We start from the raw sequence: 19,482 nt of genomic DNA on the forward strand, positions 1-19,482 counted from the left end.
GCCACATCAATAACATCGCACGCTATTAATCCTACAGCTGCTGTCCCTGTAACAGATTTGAAACCTTTCTTGCGTAAGAAACTGCGAAGCCACTGGCAACGCTTGTGGGATGCGGAAACAAATAATAAGCTTCACTTGATAAAGCCACAGTTAGGTTTCTGGCCCTCTGCATCGAAAACACGGCGAACTGATGTCCTATTCTGTCTTCTCAGAATAGGACATACATATGGTACTCACAACTTTCTATTGAGTGGTAATGATCCTCCAACCTGTGGTAGATGTGGCGAGAGGCTCACCGTCCTCCACGTCCTCTTGGAGTGTCGGGAAGCCAAAAGAGAAAGAAAGAAACATTTTCCGCTAGCATATCGCTATTGTATCCCTCTCCATCCTGCTATGTTTCTCGGTAAAGAACCGCTTTTTGACACCAACACAGTCCTCACATTCTTGAAAGATGTTGTGCTACATGTTATTAGCCCAATAAGTTCATAGCGCATCCTCTCTCGAGGGGATGTTGCTGTGATAGTTTTTATAGCACATGCCTTCAGGCCCTTGTGTTTCAAGAGCTCTGTTTAGGCACTTGAGCTTCTGGCTAATTTTTGCATCTTTAATATTTTGTAAGTCGTATCATTCCTTCGCGATGCATTGTTCATGTCCATAGTACACATAATTAGTCATTGCCATAATCTTATTACGTATAGATTTTACGCACTTTACAGCGACTGTTTTTAGGCCCATTTACAGCCATGTCACATCTAATGTTCATATAGTCCACTATTCATATACCACTAACAAGCCATTACCATCGTCTTGGCGCTCTTTGGCCACATCTGGACCTTGCGCCAATAAACCACAATAATCAATCAAAACCTTGTACTGCCAACATATTGTGGAAAGGATGCTGTTATGCCTTCACAGTGAGAAAGCGTATGCGATCGATCTCCTCGGTGCAGCACACATTCTTGCCACTGTGTGGAACTCCATTAAGCTGGAGACCATTGCCAATTGTTTTCGAAGATGTGGTTTCGTTGAACCCGTGACTGATGGTGATGTGGAAGAAGAGTCGAGGCAGATTTTGTCTGGCAATAACTGCGTGCCTGAAAGCGTCGGCAGTGTTCTCCCGGACGGCGTAACATTTGAGAATTATGTGCAGGTGGACAGCAGTGTAGACATGAGGCGTCATAAATGATGCAGAGAACATTGAGGCTGCGTGCCCTCAACAGGCTACATATGAAGACCCTTCTGCCCTCAGTGGCGAGGATTCTGACGCCAGCAATGAGATGCCCCCCCTCCACCTAGTGCAACTTCTCTTGCCAACAGAATGTGGATGCGGGGTTGGAACTGGTTTGCAAGCTTCGAGCGATGTTTATTGAGTTGGTGCAAGACAAATGTGTGCAGGCATGCATCACCGATTACTTCTGTTAGTGAAGGGTGTCCTGTAATTTGTAAAAACGTGTGAATAAATCTTCTGAAACTTCCCACTCGTGTGTTAGCTCAGTGCACAATGCGCCACTGGAGGTAAGTGCTCCATTCAATTAGCTTTCTTTAATTCGAACAAATTTTCGGGCCCCTTCGAGTTTGAATTATTAAGATTCTAGTGTAAACAAAATTCTCGATATAACGAAGTATTTAACTTTTAACAACTTCTTGTTTGTAGAACACCATTTATTTAGAACCTCAATATAACAGGTGTATTTATCAACAATTTCAATATAAGAAGTTTCACTGCTGCCGTGAAGGAATACTGAGACAATAAATGAAAACTTCCTCGGACGAAGATAGTCAAATCGTTGAATTGCAAGTGGCTGCTTGTGAACGTGCCTCTCAAATTGTGCATCGCGGGGCCAAGAGCAACCACCGAAGTGGTGCAGCACCATGTTCCATGTAAAGTCCAAGTGCAATAAGAACAAATACTATCACGCCCCACACACTCTATGCTTTGGGTTCGAGGGAAAGCGTGTGAGGGTGAGCCCAGAAGGAGTTCTAGCGCGGCCGTGGCTGCGCATGGCTGAGCGCATACACAGCTTGTGCGCCCCGTTTTAGAGGTATTTTGCTGTGTGCACGAAGAGTGGGCGTGCTGAGATGGTGCAGCGTCATGTGCGCTGTCTTCCAGCGCATTTAGTACTGGAGGTTGCGTAATCTCAACTTTCGGAGACTTGTTTAAGCGAGAAGCTCACGAAGATTTGCTCCCCGTCGCTGGTGCATCGTCCCACTGCGGGCAACACTATCAGCCGTTGGGGTGGTGTGGATGTAAAAGTGTGGCTGGCTTCGCCTAATTCGTACCGCCGATGTGAAGATATTGTTACACTGCTCTGCCCAACATTGAGGAAGAGGAGCTCGGGGCTGAAGAAGACGCTTCAGTGACTGGCCTGCTGTGGACTTGTCCTTATCAGTCGTGTACATATTGTAAACACATTAACCGTCTTGCTTCTTCCGTCCGCAACAATATTGTCGACATAGCATGGAACCTTATTTTTCGTTGCGGGCTGTCAAAATTGAACAAAAGGATTTTTTTTCGTCATTCAAATTTGCCCGATAATACGAAAATTTTTGTGGCTCCTTCTGTGTAAGATAAATCGATCCATGGCTTTACTTACTTGCATAAAAAGTCTAATTTCAATACAACATAATTTCTGTATTTATTTATTTATTTGAACATACCTTACAGGGCCCGATCAGGCATTTAGTAAGGGGGGCTTAGTAGAAGCTATATAAACAGGTGGGAAAATTCCACAAAAACACACAAAAAAGGTAAACAAGGAAAGCATGCTATAACAGAGCAGTAGAAACTATCGAAAATGTGATACATGTTGTGGGGGGGGGGGGGGAGCACTGATTAAATATGTCAGTAACCATGTAACACAAAAACGATAACATGAAAAGCGAACAAAGAAATAAAAATTTGAATCGTGAAAATAAACTGATAAGTTAACGCTGGTAAAAAATTTACTACAGGAACGCCATGTGCACATATGTAGCTGCGCAGACAGGCGAACAACCCCAGAGAACAATTTCACTACACATGAAGCAAATTGCCGATTTTACTGACTTTGTTATATCGATGTTTAACCTCTTAAGGGCTTATGACGACCTAAGCTCGTCATGAGCACTAGCCACTTTTTTGCTTATGACGACCTGTGGTCGTCATTGGTCTTCGATAATGTTCCAAGAGGCATTTGACGAGCCCAGCTCGTCAATGGTGCTTTTATATTTAAAACATAGATGGCAGCATGGGTTCCATCATTGGCACTTTTATTCAATGAGAGTTTGCACACTAGATGGCGGAATGCGTGCCTTGTGTTTCCCGCGTGCTATAAACAAACATGGCCACATCCGTGCGGTATTCTCATGCGGGAAATCTTTCTCCTTCGGATGATGAAAGCGCGAGTGATGAGGATGTTGGTGTCTTGTTTGATTCTTCAAGTGAAGATAGTGGGTCCGTTTTTACGGACAGCAACTCTGAAGTGAAGAAAGCAGCAATGATACAATCACCAGCTCCCGCAAATGGTACCGGGTAGACCCCGACAACATCCCAGCCAGATCTCCACGGTTTGAATTCAAGGGTTCTCCAGGAGTGACGAACAGACAAGCCGCTGCGTAGTCTGCTACATGAAGCGGGACGGAAATGGCAAAAACATCAGCAAGGAAACCAAGATCTGGTGCAGGTGGTGTGAGAAGGCTTTCTGCGCAGTGCCATGCTTTGAACGCTACCACACGGATGGTAGCCTCATCTAGTTTCAAGTGAACTGTCGAGGAATAGTGCATTTTGTGCATGGCAACCCAAATCCAACCCTTAGTTTCTGGAGTTGTAGAAATTTATTTCGGAATACACCTCAAGTGCCCAAGGTATGGGGTATTGCATGATCGAGCGAGGAATGACCAATGAAACATCTGCCGTAAAATGTTTTCGCAAATATTTTTCTGTTTTGAACATGTTACTGAAGCATTTCATGTCATACAAAAAATTGGAAATTCTGGAACAATTTTTTGTTTAATGAGCCCTTAAGGGGTTAACTGTACAATGTTTGTGTCAGGATTTGTACTTGACAGACATCATCAGGCTCACATTAGAACAGCTTCGACGGGTTAGGCGCCATGATGCTTTGGGGCTTCGGATTTTACATAAAGTGGCTGAAGTTGCTATAGTCGATTGCAATGTTGTAAAGACATCAACAAAAAGCTAACGGCACTGTAGTATGCTTGTTCTTACATTTCACTTTTCATGAAAGTGGAATAAACTTGTTAAGCCATATTATTTTTTTATTATTGAGTATCTCAAGATTGCTCAGTTTAGAAGATGCTGTCATCGGCATCGTCATGTAAAATGTCATTAAATTTGGACGTGTGTCAGCTCCACAGAAAAAAATGTCGTTAGGGAACTTAAGGTGTTAACGAATGAATCTCATTTGTCATTAAATTTGGACGTGTGTCAGCTCCACAAAAAAAAAATGTCATTAGGGAACTTAAGGTGTTAACGGATGAATCTCATTTTTTAGGACCTTGTGGCTCAGGTATAAGACATTATGATGGCCTATTTGGCTGGTTTAAACGGAGCACCCTGGTGGTGCTACATTGATCATGAAAGACACTTGTAAAGCTGCATTGCTGGAAAAAGTGGGTTTAATAGCATCAACTAAGCTTCATTATCCTAAGTGGAGCTCGTTCCTGCTTGTAGTAAAGCCCCGTTGCTGTCTTATGCCTAGAGTACACGGAGCAAGCTATCGGCATCCAAGTGATGAACGTCGTCATTTGGTGATCGCCAAATACCTGGCGTAAACTTTTTGATGCCAGCCACTGATTTGCTTAGGCCAGATAAATTTTTGCTAGGCAATAGCCGCCGCTGGAAGGGTCAAACACGTCGCCACGAACATGAACAAATCTGCATACAAAATTGCTTTTACTGTCATGCCTTGGCTTCCGGCTCCTCTTCTTGTAATGCCAGACAAGTTGCACAGTGATACGAACATAAATGTATTGTTACAGCAAAACCTTAAATCATCATCATCATCATCAGTCTATATTTATGTCCACTGCAGGACGAAGGCCTCTCCCTGCGATCTCCAATTACCCCTGTCTTGCGCTAGCTGATTCCAACTTGCGCCTCTGAATTTCCTAACTTCAACACTCCACCTAGTTTTCTGCCGTCCTCGACTGCGCTTCCCTTCTCTTGGTATCCATTCTGTAACTCTAATGGTCCGCCGGTTATCCATCCTACACATTACATGGCCTGCCCAGCTCCACTTTTACCGCCTAATGTCAACTAGAACATCAGCTATCCCCGTTTGTTTTGATTTTGATTTCATCGGACCAGAAAAAAAATGTCTGAATTAATGAATGTCAAATTATTGAACATTTCAAGAGATCAGTGAAGAAATGCTTACTTCATCAACGCACTTCTATTTACTGAATGAATCTGTAAATCTCGTTTCCATTTTGTACAAAATCAGTGCGGAAGCTGCAATTCTCATCATTTCATGGCTGATTAGTGCTCACAGCGACGAGGGCCTCACGACTACGTTCGCAGGGCGGCTGAGGCACAATACCTGCATCTTCATTTGAGACATGGTTTTCACTGCTGCACACATATACGTACTGATTATTTTTTTGCTGGTGAGCCAGTCGGCAACAGATTTTCCATCCATCGCGAAGTAGCCGGCAGGTTTATTGCCAGTGTGTGGGTTACGGTAGAATCTCTCTACATCCTCGACAGCTTCCTCCGTGTTTGTGACATTGCGTGCATATTGCACTGAGTCATAACGAAACTATTGTTTGCTACTACCGCAGTGGACTAAACTGTGGTCCCTATTGATGTGATCATGAATGGCGACTACGCAGTTCTGGAGGCATGCAGCCCACGTGGTTGCATGCGCAGTGGTAAATGTAAGAATAAATGCTATAAAGGGACGGATAGGCATGAAGTGTTCATATGTTTCTGCAAAACAAACTATTTCGGCATCAACGTTCATTACGTCACCAGAAATTAATCATGTAATACGTTTTCTGGCCCATGTAGATCCCATGTAAACAAGAAAATGTGCGAGGCACGCACAATAGAGAACAGCAGCTCCCTGCCACGGCAGCTTCATTGCAATACTCGCCCGCCTGTTTCACATGAAAACGCTGATGTGCACTCAGTTTCTAATTCTGGTGCCAGCAAATCACCTCCCGCATTCACAGCTATTGCCACCAACCCTATTGCGATAAGCATCTTAACCTGTCCTTTTCTCAGTGCGTGGTGTCATGGGAAGCGTACTGCATGCTTTTAATTGGTGATAGCCCAAATATGCCGTCATTCCCTGCCGCAGGCGGTGCTATGTGAGCATCACGTTTCGCTCCTGCGGCATCCTGCGTCGCCCATCAGGTCGATTTCATTTCGGTTTCCTGTCACGGTATTAAAAAACAGTGGAATAGAAAATACCAATACACATCTTGGGCTGTTAAGCCCCACCAGCTCGACCCACATCGGCGTCTTGTGCCTCGTGCTGCAACAATTCACACAACCCTTCGCATTACGTAGATGTCAACTGCAGCTGAGTATGTCAGATTTTTTATTTACGATCAAACATTTCCCAGTTAGTACATTTTTTCTTTAGTATTTTTCCAAATTGTATAAGCGAGGTTCTAATATTTTAGTAACATTTGTTGAAGGCAGGCAAACCACTAATTGCATTGTCCTTTGCTTGTGGTGCTATTTGTGGCAGTTGTGAGTGTGGATTTCTAGGTAGCAGTGGATCCTTTAACTCTGCACACGTTATGTAATGTATGCAGAAACCTTTGATAACAAAATCGCTTTATTCAAGGCATTACTTTCTTCGACCTGACCTTTAGCTTCGCTTCGTTTTTCTCTATGTATCTACAGAAATAAATAAAATAAATAAGCCGTTCATTCAAAATGTATTGTATTCCTGTGTTTTTTGTTTGTTTGTTTTTTCCTAAAGCTTCAGCTAATGTTTTATGAAAGCAACATAATGTAAGCCCCTTTTGTTAAAATTACGATTTATTCTGAACTTCTACTCCAATTAGGACTCCGTAACACCCTAGACCAATTAATCGAAGCACAGCGTCGGTCTCATCTGGAGCGTCTCACCGTCACAGAAACGGGCCGGCACATTCTAACTAAACTCAGCATCACCTACCACCGTCAACATGGAGACTAATACCCAATTCCACGAGACGTACAGACTTGGCTACATGCCGACCCTATTCCCAGAAACATGCATCCGGACTACAATAAAGAACGTCGGAAGGCAAGGGCGGCCTCCCTCATTAAAGCCTATGGCGACACCACGGGCTCACCTTCGTCGACGCAGCTGAATATCAAGACGGGCACCGCTTCGCCGCGGCTACCACAGTAAGCGGCTCGCTCAAACATGCCGCCAGCATCGTAACCCAAAACGCCGAGACGGCCGAGGAAGTGGCCATTGCCCTGGCTACCCTTGATCCGGACTGCCATACCATCGTGAGCGATTCCCGCACGGCAATCAGCAATTACATCAAAGGTCGTATTTCAAAACAAGCGCTACGTATCCTAAACCAAGCCCCTCACTCACTTGAAAAGCAAATCACTCTCGTCTGGTTCCCAGTGCACGCTGGCGACGTACATCCGCACCTCACCAACCTCAATGAGGTCGCTCACTCCGTAGCACGAGGCCTTGTCAACCGTGCCGGAGACAGCGCAGGTGCACCCGCGGAACGCGATCGCCTCACCAGCTACAACGACCTCACGAAATCATTCTATCTCAACAGAAGAACCTTGCCCATCCCTCATCACAGGCTAAACAGAGCACAGGCAACCACCCTTCGCCTGTTACAAACACGTACCCCTCACTAACACGTTACCACAGTATCTACCCAGACACCTACCCTAGTAACATTTGCAAGATCTGTAAGACTGAGGCAGCATCGCTTCCCCACATGCTATGGGAATGTAAAAACCAATATCCGACAAATAATACCGTGACCCTCTCGTCGAGATGGCACGCCGCCCTGCGCAGCTCCCAACTCGACGACCAACTCTGGGCTACCCAGCAAGCCTGCGAGGCGGCGAAGAGGCAAGACCTCGATGTCCCCACGTGCTAGGCCTAGGCCCAGCCAACTAAACTGCTGGTTTAAATAAAAGTTTGTTCCTCCTTCTCCTCCTCTCTGTTTCTTCCTGAAGCTTCAGCTAACATTTTATGAAAGCAACATAATGTAAGCCCCTTTTGTTAAAATTACGATTTATTCTCTGTCATTGGTAGGTTCTGTACACTGTAGCTCATCGAGCAGTGATATTAACATCACTCGGTTAATTGCATTATTCAATAATCACTGAATCTGAACCCATGACAATGCAGGCCGACTGTTGGGCGACAAGGGATCTGGCGACCACGAGAGCTATCGGCGGCCATTAGCCTGTGGTGTCATTGACCTGGCAACCCTGCCATGGGACATTGGTGGCGAGACTGAGCATGCTGTTCGCCTAGTCACGTGAGTGCCTCTCGTTGAGGGAAGGTAGCTTTTTCTCACAAAGTTAGTCCTGTGGTATAGGCCTAAGGCTTGTGTACTATCGTAGAATGTACATGCTGTCATGGACAGACATCGTTAGCATAACAAGAGCAAAAATGTGAGTGGATGCTATTATCTTCATGAACAACTTTCATATTAGCTCATTACCGATACTAGATGTGCTACCATGTAGTAGTGCAGCAGAGCATTACTTTTTGTGGAGACAGGGCCGCATGTTTCTACGAACTTCTGTCATTGGTTGGTTCTGAGTAACTTCATGAGTAACTGAAATTTATATCGATGAGCATCTCACAGGCAAACACCAACTGCGAATGCCCCATCCGCAATAGACACCTCTGCGTCGAGCACAGCCTCTTGATGGATATCCATAGTGATCAAGTTGCAGCCAGGATACTAGGGATACTATGGAATTTGAACTGTGGTGCAGTGATTACAATAAGATAAACTATGTCGTAGTATCATTTGGAATTGGGGTTGGCAGCGAGACTGCCACTTCATGTGTCTGCTGGTATGCCTATAAGGTTATGTGATTCACAGATGGTATGGGGATATGTGCAGCAGGTTCCACAAGAAAGTGAATGCTGACTTTTAAAAGCATCTTTAATGGTTTCTGCCACAATTTTTGATGCTCCACATGTAACACAAGGATGTAAATCGTGCAGTTGTTTATTTCCACTTTCTTTGTAGCCGTGATAATGACGACACTCAGGCTGTATAAAGCCCGTTTCACATGGTGCGATATTGCAGTGCGTTTTTCGCAGCTACAATTTCCGCAAATGCGAAATTCGCAATCCCGTTTCACATGGATGGCAGCTGCGTTTTTCGCATACTCGTTAAACATTCTGACTGGCGATGACGTATGAGCGCGCCGCCTCCTATTGGTTGTCTGTTTCCACCGCTACAGTGGTTACCAGCGCATCTGCGTTTTCGCAGAGAAGTTCAGCACGCCGAACATCGAAAAATTGCACGCATGAAGGGTCCGGCAGCCTATTTTCCGCAGCTGCGAAGTCGCAACTGCGAATTCGCACTTGTGAATTTGCAGACAAAATCACACCATGTGAACGGGCTTTATACTTTTTTTTTTTTCGTTTTCGAATAAGCTTAGTTGTAAGTCTTTGCACATCTGTTGCCATTCTTACCTTGTGTCTTGTCTTGTTTTCTACCAGTTGTTACCAACACATCTGTACCAACTAGCCCAGCCATTAGCCTTATTAAATAAAATGCCTACTGGAAGTGGGCTTACAAGCACCTCAGTAACAATGAAAGGAACATAAGTTGTCTTGGTATCGTTACACCTCATTATGGAGAGAGAGGTAGTCGAAAATTATAGGTGGGAATTTAAGAGACTGACAGCAGTATTGATCAGAGAGCACGCGGGGGTTGCCAATACTTTGATTTACATTAAGTGAAAGAAATGGAGTTGGGTAGGCATGTAATGCTTACAACAGGTAACTGATGGTCTATTAGAGTCAAATATTGGGTGCCAAGAGAAGGGAAGTGTAGTTGAAGATGGAAGATGGGTTGATAAAATTCGTAAATATGGAATGCAGTCAGCTTTTGCAAGAAGGAGCGAGGGTGCGCGAATATTTAAAAATTTTGAATGCCATCGAATAATATATTTTAATAGTATTCGTATTCAATTCGAAAACTAGGTACAGTCAAACTTCGTTAATACGTACTCGCTTAATGTGTAATTGCAGTTTAAATGTAGTCGTGATGATTCCCCCACCCAGCCCCATTGAACCCCATGTATTGGCTGACCGCTTAAGCCGTAGTCGATCATTGCCGACCAAAGGGTTAGTGCGTACTATTTCTGTTTCTTATCTACATGCACAGGCACAAAATCAGCAAAATCTCATGTGCGCAGACGTCCGATTCCCGAGTTGCGACACCCGGACGACAGTCACCAGCGATAGCGAACTTAAAACATGGCCACCATGACGTATTTCCTGCTCATACAGCTGTTGCTGATTGCCGCGCACAAAAGCATGGCCTTTCAGATTTGCTCCTGGTAATGCGAAGAAGCCGCCGGTACGAAGTGCGAATTCGCTCTCGCCGTCGAATTCAAGTAGTAACCGTGCAGAAGCACATCTTATTGCGAAGAGCATTTCTGCCGTCACCTTGGACGTCACTTTGAGGTTCCGTATAAAGTCCAAACACGGCAACATCGTCGCCGCGCGCCGTACACTATATGTGCGAGTGAAAGCTTGCGAGGGTCAGCCGACTTATCTCATGCGCGCGAGGGAGAAAGGCGGGGCGGAAGCGCGTTTCTTCTGTTGCGCGCGAGGCAAGAAGGGGAGGGGTTTACTTCGGCGGCAGCCGTGTAACTTCGTATCTTGAAAGCGATCTGCGGCGTGGAAAAAGTGCACGCCCCCACGGGCCCCATCTTCAAAGTGATCTGCGCACAAAGTGCAACTAGTGCCGGTAGCTTCGTAATTGCTGTGCTTTTGGCGTCTAATTTGCGTTGAAGCGAAAGACAGCACACTCGCTGCTGCTGCCGCGCCTTCTCACTCCAGCATTTTGAGAGTGAATTTCTGCGGTCATTGAGCGAGACGTGTTCATGTTTATCTGCGCTTGCATTACACCGTGCTTGTTAATTTAGTTGGTTAGTGGGGCCTCATGAACAAACTGGCTCACGGCCTTATCGAGTTCGAAGATGCCGTTGTCATGGCAAGGCTGCCATGGCGGCAAGTGAAGATTACCAATTTTTTGCTGCCTACCCGCAAATAAAGCCTGTCGGAGTGCGTGTGTTTGAGAGCATAGTGACGTAGTTCTTTTCCGGCCGGTAAGTAGCCGCTAAAGTGGTATTGGCGGTTAATTCATACATCGTTTAGTGCGTACCTAAACGTCGTTTCCGGCCAACTACGTATTAACGAGGTTTGACTGTATTCGAAAATTTGCGAATATTCAGTTGGATACAAATATTCAAGGCAAATCGAATATATTGCTGGCTGCGCAGGAGCAAGCACTGTTCATAGCATTTGTTTCTGTATAATCTAAGAATATGTGTCTGATTTTGTGAACAATTTTGTGATCTCATGCTGCTGGCAAAATTTTGCCTGTAAAGCGCTTAGCCATTAGACATAATAGCTTTGCCGGAAAGCCAGCCTCTCGGTAACAATGGTCATAAGTTTGCGGACAGTGAGGGTGCACTTAGAGCCCCATGAAAGGGGATGGGTCCAGCTGCGCAGAAGAATCTAACTGCAATAATACTCTTTCTGGAGGTATAGGGTCAATGGGCCGATCCTCAGCAGCAATGGGCTGCAGCATTGCATAGTGACGCATAGCAGCGTCACTATGCAAAAATGCCCGCTCCCTACCGTATGCCCATGTCATGCCTCCGGGCAGCGTATCGCATGCATGTTACGTTTCAGGATAGCGCAATGGCCGATCCACTACTTGAGTCTGCGCTCAAGTACAGATCTCGCAGGCGATATGCATGCCACGATGAGCATTATTACAGTGCCTGCGATTATCGGGGTAATGCTTATTGTTTGACAGCAAATGCAATGAGTGATGGCTAGCACAGGGTCAAATGCCTCTGAGTTTATGGGCATTAGTTCCAAGAGCACTGTCGGCCATATACTTAAATGTGTTCAGTGTGGAGTCTCGTGAAAGTGAAACTATCTCTGAAAAGGATCAGCTGAGAATACCGCCACAGTGCATATGGAAAGCAGGAAAGCATGTGCGAAGGTCGAACCGATTAGCCACCAAAAGGCATGCAGATCGTATTGGGTACACGCATTCATGTATGCAGTTCAGAGCTTTCTGTTACATGTGAGCACCCAAGGCTTCTGGTGTGTCTGTCGTTGGGCTTCCGCTTTCGTACGACAAACTGTACGAGATGGGACGTGCTAGGAGGCATTGGCTCATGCGGCCGCAAATGCTACCGTGCCTATGCCTACGTTCGCGGATTTACAATATAGCATCAAAATTTGAAGGTTCGTCTGTGCAGGCAACGCTGTAGCTGACCTTGTGTATGTTGCTGCACTCGAAAGAAAGCTTTTGCTGTGTGGCTCAAAGAAAGTCTATGATAAACTGACCGATCTTTAAAGTGAATAGTTTTCTTTGGCTCTTTCAGACGTTTTTTAGGTATGTCGGGGGTAGTGGTCACTCTGAAAGGAAAACGCCTCTTCGCTCTCTCTCTAGCTGGCTCTCTCACTCTTTCGTTTGCTCATTCGCTCGCTCGTGCATTGATTCGTTAAGGCTCTTTGTTTGCATTGACAATCGTCGTCGATGGTTTCGACACAACTTTTTTAAAGTGTGTAGGTAAGGAAAGAAACCATTTTAGCATGCTGGTGGGTGTAGGTCATGGTACACAGTATGCTTAATTCCTCTAATAAAGTGTTACTGAAACCTGCACTGCATCAAATTTTTTACATCTGCTTTTTTTGGCAGTTTTGGTTTCATAGTTATGCATAGTACAGTCAAACCTCATTATTACGTAGTTGGTCGGGAACAACGTTTAGGTACGCATTAAACGGTGTACGAATTAACCGCCAGTGCCAGTTTAGCGGCTACTTACCGGCCAAAAAAGATTTACGTCACCATGCTCTCAAACACACGCACTCAGACAGGCTTTATTTGCGGGTAGGCAGCAAAAAATCGATAATCTTCACTTGCCGCCGGCACCTTCGAACTTGATAAGACCGCGAGCCAGTTTGTTCATGAGGCCCCACTAACTAACTAAATTAACAAGCACGGTGTAATGCGTGCGCAGGTAAACATGAACCCGTCTCGCTCAATGACCGCAGAAATTCACTCTCAAAATGCTGGAGTGAGGAGGCGCGGCAGCAGCAGCGTACGTGCTGCCTTTTGCTTTAACGCAAATTAGACGTCAAAAGCACAGCACTTAAGAAGCTACCGGCACTAGTTGCACTTGGTGTGCAGATCGCTTTGAAGATGAGGCCTGTGCGGGCGTGCACTTTTCCCATGCAGCAGATCGCTTTCAAGATACAGCGGCCGCCGCCAAAGTGAACCCCTCCCTTTCTCGCCTCCCCAGCCATGCGCGACAGAATCGGCTTGCTTCCGCCCCGCCTTTCTCCCTTGTGCATGCGAGATAAGCGGCTGACCCTTGCAAGCTTTCGCTCGCACATACAGTGTACGGTGGACGACGACAATGTTGCCGTGTTTGGACTTTATACAGAACTTCAAAGCGACGTCCACAGTGATGGCAGAAATGCGCTTCGCAATAAAATGTGCTTCTGCGCGGTTACTACTCCAATTTGCTTTGACGGCGACAGCGAATTCGCACCCCCTACCGGCGGCTTCTTCACGTTGCCGGGCGCTAATCTCGAAGGCCATGCTATTGTGCTCGGCAATCGGCAGCAGCTGCATGAGCAGGAAATACGTCATGGGGGCCACGTTTTAAGTTCGCTATCGCTGGTGGCTGTCGTCCAGGCGTCGCAACTCGAGAATCGAACGTCTGCGCACATGAGATTTTGCCAATTTTGTGTCTGTGCGTGTAGGTAAGAAACAAAAATAGTACACACTAACCATTTGGTGGGCATTGAGCAACTACGGCTTAAGGCGGTCAGCCAATACATGGGGTTCAATGGAGGCTGGGTGGGGGAACCACAATTACACATTAAGCAGGTATGTATTAACGAGGTTTGACTGTTTTAGACTATAGTTGAAATTGAAGCTCTTCTAAGCCGTGTATTAAGTTTTATGGCCGGCTTATATGATGTTCTCACATCGTCCCAAGGAAGTCGTATAATCGGCGTTCCACTGTACTAGAATGTTGAGATAACATCTATCGCTGCAATACAGGCCTGTGTTATGTGCATGTGCAGCTGCAACGAGGCCGACTTCCACCAGCTGCACGAGTTGATCGTCCGTAAGATGGGCCACAAGATGGCTCCCCTGCAGCCCAGTCTGGGTGAGTGCATGAGAGACCTCAAATTGTTCAGATGCCAGCAATAGCTTAATGATGCTTGTGCGGTACGAAACAAACCTCGTCTCACATGGACATGCTTGAAATGCCAGAGAGTTACCGTTAAGGTGAGTTTAGCATCACTTTCTCTGCAATAAATAAAAGATTGCTGCAAAACACAGGTCCACTGTTAGACAGAACTTCGTTGGTATTCAGTGCAACAGAATGTTACTAATTCATTAGCTTCAGAGGAAAAAAGTCACTTGATTCTATTGAACAGAAGTTCTGTTGATAAAGAAAATATTTTCCTGGCTTTCATATACTAGAACTGTGCTATAATCATTGTTGGTGTTCCTTTTAAGAATAGACTGTACTGTACATCTTGATTTTGATGTACCTAAGTTGCCAGTAGCTTGCTACATTTTATGCAATGCTAGGAGATTTCCAAGCATGTGCAGCACTGTATTTTCAAGCCCAAACATTTGTAAGCCCTAAGTTTTGTGAGTCATTTTCTAATATTCGATATTTGATTCGACATTTGGCTCTTTTTTCTTGATTTGATTCGAAATCTATTAATTGGTATTTGCTCACCCTTACTTAATATGGAACATTGTAGCTTAGTGTGATACATGTGACGTACAACAATGTGAAGCTGAAGAGGTGCACTTGTGCATGTGCCTAGGCACATAAGGGCTGACTCAGCAGATGGATCATGCATCATGGTGGCTAAAACATTCTCATGGTACCACATTGATTGATTGATTGGTGAACATGCTGAGTTAGCTCACTGACCGACCAAGGCAGGACCACAGGGGGTCAGAGCTAATCTGGAGGCCCCTTTCATAGCCGCTGTGTTATCTTGTAACCTCAAACCTCATCTATCAATGGTGTGTTGAAATGTGTAGTGCTTGTAATGACACATTGCACCCATTGTGATTGGGCATCTGATGGTTATTCAGAAGATGTAGAAGTTAACACGCAGACACGCACGCACGCACGTAGATGTATAGACAAAACTGAAGGCCTATAGTTTCTTTGCACCAGTGTTATTAAGCATGAAATGCTTTTAGTTCCCTGTTGTCGGCGACCTTCAAGAGACCTTGAGCCAAAATCCAGAGCTGTTATCCGGGCACTCAAGACGAGGACGAAACAAGAACATCTGGGCATCGTTGCGAGAGCAAAGCGAGATCATCTGGGCAACCAGCCAAGAAAATGCAGTCAAGGCTGTTTCACATGATGCGATTTTCATGGTACTGGAAGTGCGATTTCCATCGCATGCGACGAAAATCACAGTCGCAGTTATTTTGTTCGCAGCTATTTTGCGGTCTGTTTTGGAAAATAGCGTCTCGCTCAACAAGTGTGATGCGTGCAGAGGTGGATTGCTGAATTTGATACGTATGCGAAGGGACAATAAAGAACTTGTGCCGCAGATTCTATTCTCCCATTTCTATGCGTTTGTTGACGCACTACATAGCAAACAAAGTGCATTTTTACCTTTTGCTTCATATGCCGTAGACACACCTATGCGAGTTCCCAATACTACGAGGTGTTCGATCCCCACGAGACGACATGCTCTTTTGGGGTCTTCACAATTTTAATTTGTTGAGTAGCATTCAAAGATCACGTGACAGAGCAGTTTAAATAATTGCAACCTCTGCAAGGGCAAATGACAAGGCAGCAAAGTACCTGAAGTTTCGATGTTGCGCTGAACGCGAGACCGTTTAGATGCATTCTTTTCCCGTCAGTTTTCCACATGCGTAATCTTCCCGACGCATCTTGAAAGATTATCTTGCCTCACTTGTTTATTAAATTTGACATGCCAAGCGTGCAGGCTATCGTAATGAATTTTCTACGACAGCTTATTTAACTCCGTGGCTTGAATAAACAGTCAATTTGTTTTCGAATAATCTATGTACGTAAAGTTGTATCTTCTCTGATGGAGAATTTTTTTTCATACGCAGAAACCAATAAACCTTGAATATATTGCGGACTTTTTATTCTATTCAGGCAGAGCGACACATAGAAAGCACATGAGACAACACACAGCACTGAACAACCAGCTGCGCACAGCTATGCATGTACGTCATGCATAGGAACTGCCGTTGTGCACTCCAAAACAAATTTAAACTTCAAAACGTTTTTAAAGTACAAAACACAGATATTATTTGGTCCTCATAAAGAGAGGTCAATTATCTTGTAATGCGCACGTGTTTTTCATTACATTAAAAGAATTATGCGGCGTGTGTGACAAAACCTGGCAGCAAGCAACCCTGGGCATTGCATCAGTCGCATTGTTGAAATCACAATCATGTGAATCGAGCCCTCAAAAAATCGCATTGCGACTCATGCGACTGCACCGATTTTTTTCGCTCCAGTCGTAGCATGTGAAACAACCTTCATGCGGTCTCTGGCCCCTAACCCCTTGTACAGAACTGCATTACATATGCTAGTTGCAGCCTAAACAAGTTACAAGAAAAATACTGCTTCCGATTTCTTCCTAATGTTTGTTCACGATATCATTGAAGCTGTAACTTCTAGTACACTGAAGCTTAATTTGTAATTTCCTGTAGCGATGTTCAAAAGGCAGATACAGTGCACCATACACTTTATTGTCGTCTTTTGGTGCTGAGACAGGGTTGCCTGTGCTCTTTTCAACGCCAGCAGTCCGTGAGTTCTGCGGCGCGAGTCTTGCGCCGCCTTCTTCGAGAGATGACACCACGCTGCTTGACTAGGCAACCATCCACGCCGTGGATGGTTGTTTGGTCGAGACGAGACTTGCAACAAGGTTCAGTTCAAAACGGGTTCATTTCAGCTCAGTAAGCTTACAGGCCTGTGTCGCGGCACCAATCTGCTTTGCCGATAGCCATTTCATTCTTACATTGGCTCTTGATTACGGGAGAGCCAGCATTTCTTGGCTTGAACTGAATTGGTAAATTTTCTACCAGCAGATGTTCTTTGGCATGGTTTTGTCAAAAACAAAGCTGTAACTCAACACATAAGGGGTCACAATTTTAATCCCGGCAAATTGAAAACGTACATATTGATTCATTTTAGCTTCACCACGACATCTGTATTTTTTTGTGCTGTTCTTATCTAAAGTTATTTTTTAAAAATCTATACTTGCTTGAGCAAATCAGTGATTGCTCGTGAGCTGTTCATAGGCTCCATAAGGACCAAAAATATGAGGACGGCTGCCTGTTTCGAGAAAACACATTGCATGTGGTATCTCGTGGACTGTGTTGTAGAGGCCCTTTATGTTTATGTTCACCCAGGACTGAGTGTGTGCTTGCGGCCGGTGTCAGACTCGGAGGAAGAGGGTCTACCCGTGGTACGCATGCGAGGCTTCCCCGAGGTGATCATGCCAGGTGACGTGCGCAATGACCTCTACCTGACTCTTGACCGGGCTGACCTGGCCGGTCCCGCCAAGAACATTGAAGCTCGCCTTATGCTGGTGTCTGCAGATGGACGCATCCTCCAGGTTAGTGGAGAGCTGCAGAATTCCTAGAAGTTTGTATAAAAGCTGATGCTTGCACTTGTTGGTACGAGATGAGGCTGTCACAAGGCTATGTTCTTTGGGTTTGCAGGTTAAACAAAATTACGATGACAAAACAGATATTGAGAATGGCAAGGCCACTTGTGTACGATCAGCACACACATACTGTATTAGCAGGACATAAGATGTAGTACAAGAGTTGGAACACGCAAGAAGACATGTGCAAAACCTAGTCAAAGCAAGGCATAAATACAACTGCTGCAGTACGTTTGAAAAAAAGCAAAAGTTGCGCCGGAGTTAGGGGCAGTGGACACGAGCATTGGGAGACAGGCTCACATGTATACGGAGACAGTTGGCGTAGGCGTAGCGTCGAATTCGAAGCAGAAAGGCAACAACTAGATGCCATTCTCATGTTCGCCAGCCAGACCTTGGCCACAACGCATGGAGATGCTGGATCAGCTTTGGTTAGATGCCCTTACAGCGTTCGTCATCACCTGGCTAAGAGGAGGAGCCTGATGCGGTGTCGGGCCCAGGTTGGAGCCTGCATCGACCTTGATCCAGTAACTTGGCAGGCTGCTACTTCCGCACCCTGGACACCATGTTCTCCATCCTGCCACATTCATAACTTCAAAGTGTGAAAAATAATTGAATTGGCATGGACAGAGGACACAGGCAGGCACTCATGTGTGTCCTTTTTGTCTACCTTCAATTTTGTTTTGTTTTTTGACGCTAGACATTTTTATGACTAGAACTGTCCAAAAACATAAATCAAAATGCCGAAAGAACCAGGTCTGAAACATCTTAAAGGACCCTGAAACGATTTTGACCATTTTGTACAAACGTACTGAGTCATTAGAGTAGGTCCTTCTTATCATTAATTGACGCATATAAGCGCTCCGCATAAAGCGTGTAATTTATTATAAGATATTAAAAAGGCACACCCGTCAGCAAAAGTATACAGACCATAGGGTCGGTGAAAAAAGTAAATTTCTTCATAATTAACAAGCATAAACTGAAATTGATGAGTACACTGAAAAGTTTGCAATGCCAAGTTTGGACTGCAGTCCTCAATTTCAAGTTGTGTTCATAGGCAGAGGAAAAAAATCTGCTTTTTCGCGCAACCCCTTGTCCATATACTTTTGCTCACGGGTGTACATCGCTACCGATCGCAGCACACCAATCGGCTGAGTTTTGTGACCAAGTGACGCGATTTGACCATAATACGCCAGTAGGGCCAGCTATTCGATTGGCTGCCCAGGGCGCGTCATCGATAATTTTTCCAACATTATGGTGAACAAATGTTGTTCGTAATAGTTTAGATGTTAGTTCATTTGTTTCTATAAAAAGAAAGTAACAGAAAGAGAATGCACAAGGACATGTATCACTACACTAAAAGCACTTCTGGGCCACAGCAAGTGCCGTCTGCTTGTGTTAAAACGTGCTCCGTGTTGACGAGAGCTGCGCGGTCAGTGTTGTTCTTGTTCTTTCCTTTCTGCGAGCACCATGGTTCGCCTTTGTTGCATTGTGGGCTGCAAACGTAGCGATGGGCGACATGTCAAGCTACGACATCGTGCCCTGCTGCAAAGCAGTAGACGAGTGGAGTGGCTGCAGC

At 45.2% G+C, this 19,482-nt stretch overlaps 1 protein-coding gene across 1 annotated transcript in view; it reads left to right on the forward strand.

The window, feature by feature from the left end:
* The window catches only part of LOC119461652 (dedicator of cytokinesis protein 3-like), a 160,967-nt gene that overhangs the window by 32,596 nt on the left and 108,889 nt on the right, over nt 1-19,482 (forward strand). The window contains exons 9-11 of the mRNA XM_037723018.2: nt 8,331-8,463; nt 14,298-14,383; nt 17,650-17,855. Coding sequence (XP_037578946.1) covers nt 8,331-8,463; nt 14,298-14,383; nt 17,650-17,855 — 425 coding nt within the window. The remainder of the gene's footprint in view (nt 1-8,330; nt 8,464-14,297; nt 14,384-17,649; nt 17,856-19,482) is intronic.

The sequence above is a fragment of the Dermacentor silvarum genome, chromosome 8 (assembly GCF_013339745.2).
Source record: "Dermacentor silvarum isolate Dsil-2018 chromosome 8, BIME_Dsil_1.4, whole genome shotgun sequence".
NCBI lineage: Eukaryota > Metazoa > Arthropoda > Arachnida > Ixodida > Ixodidae > Dermacentor > Dermacentor silvarum.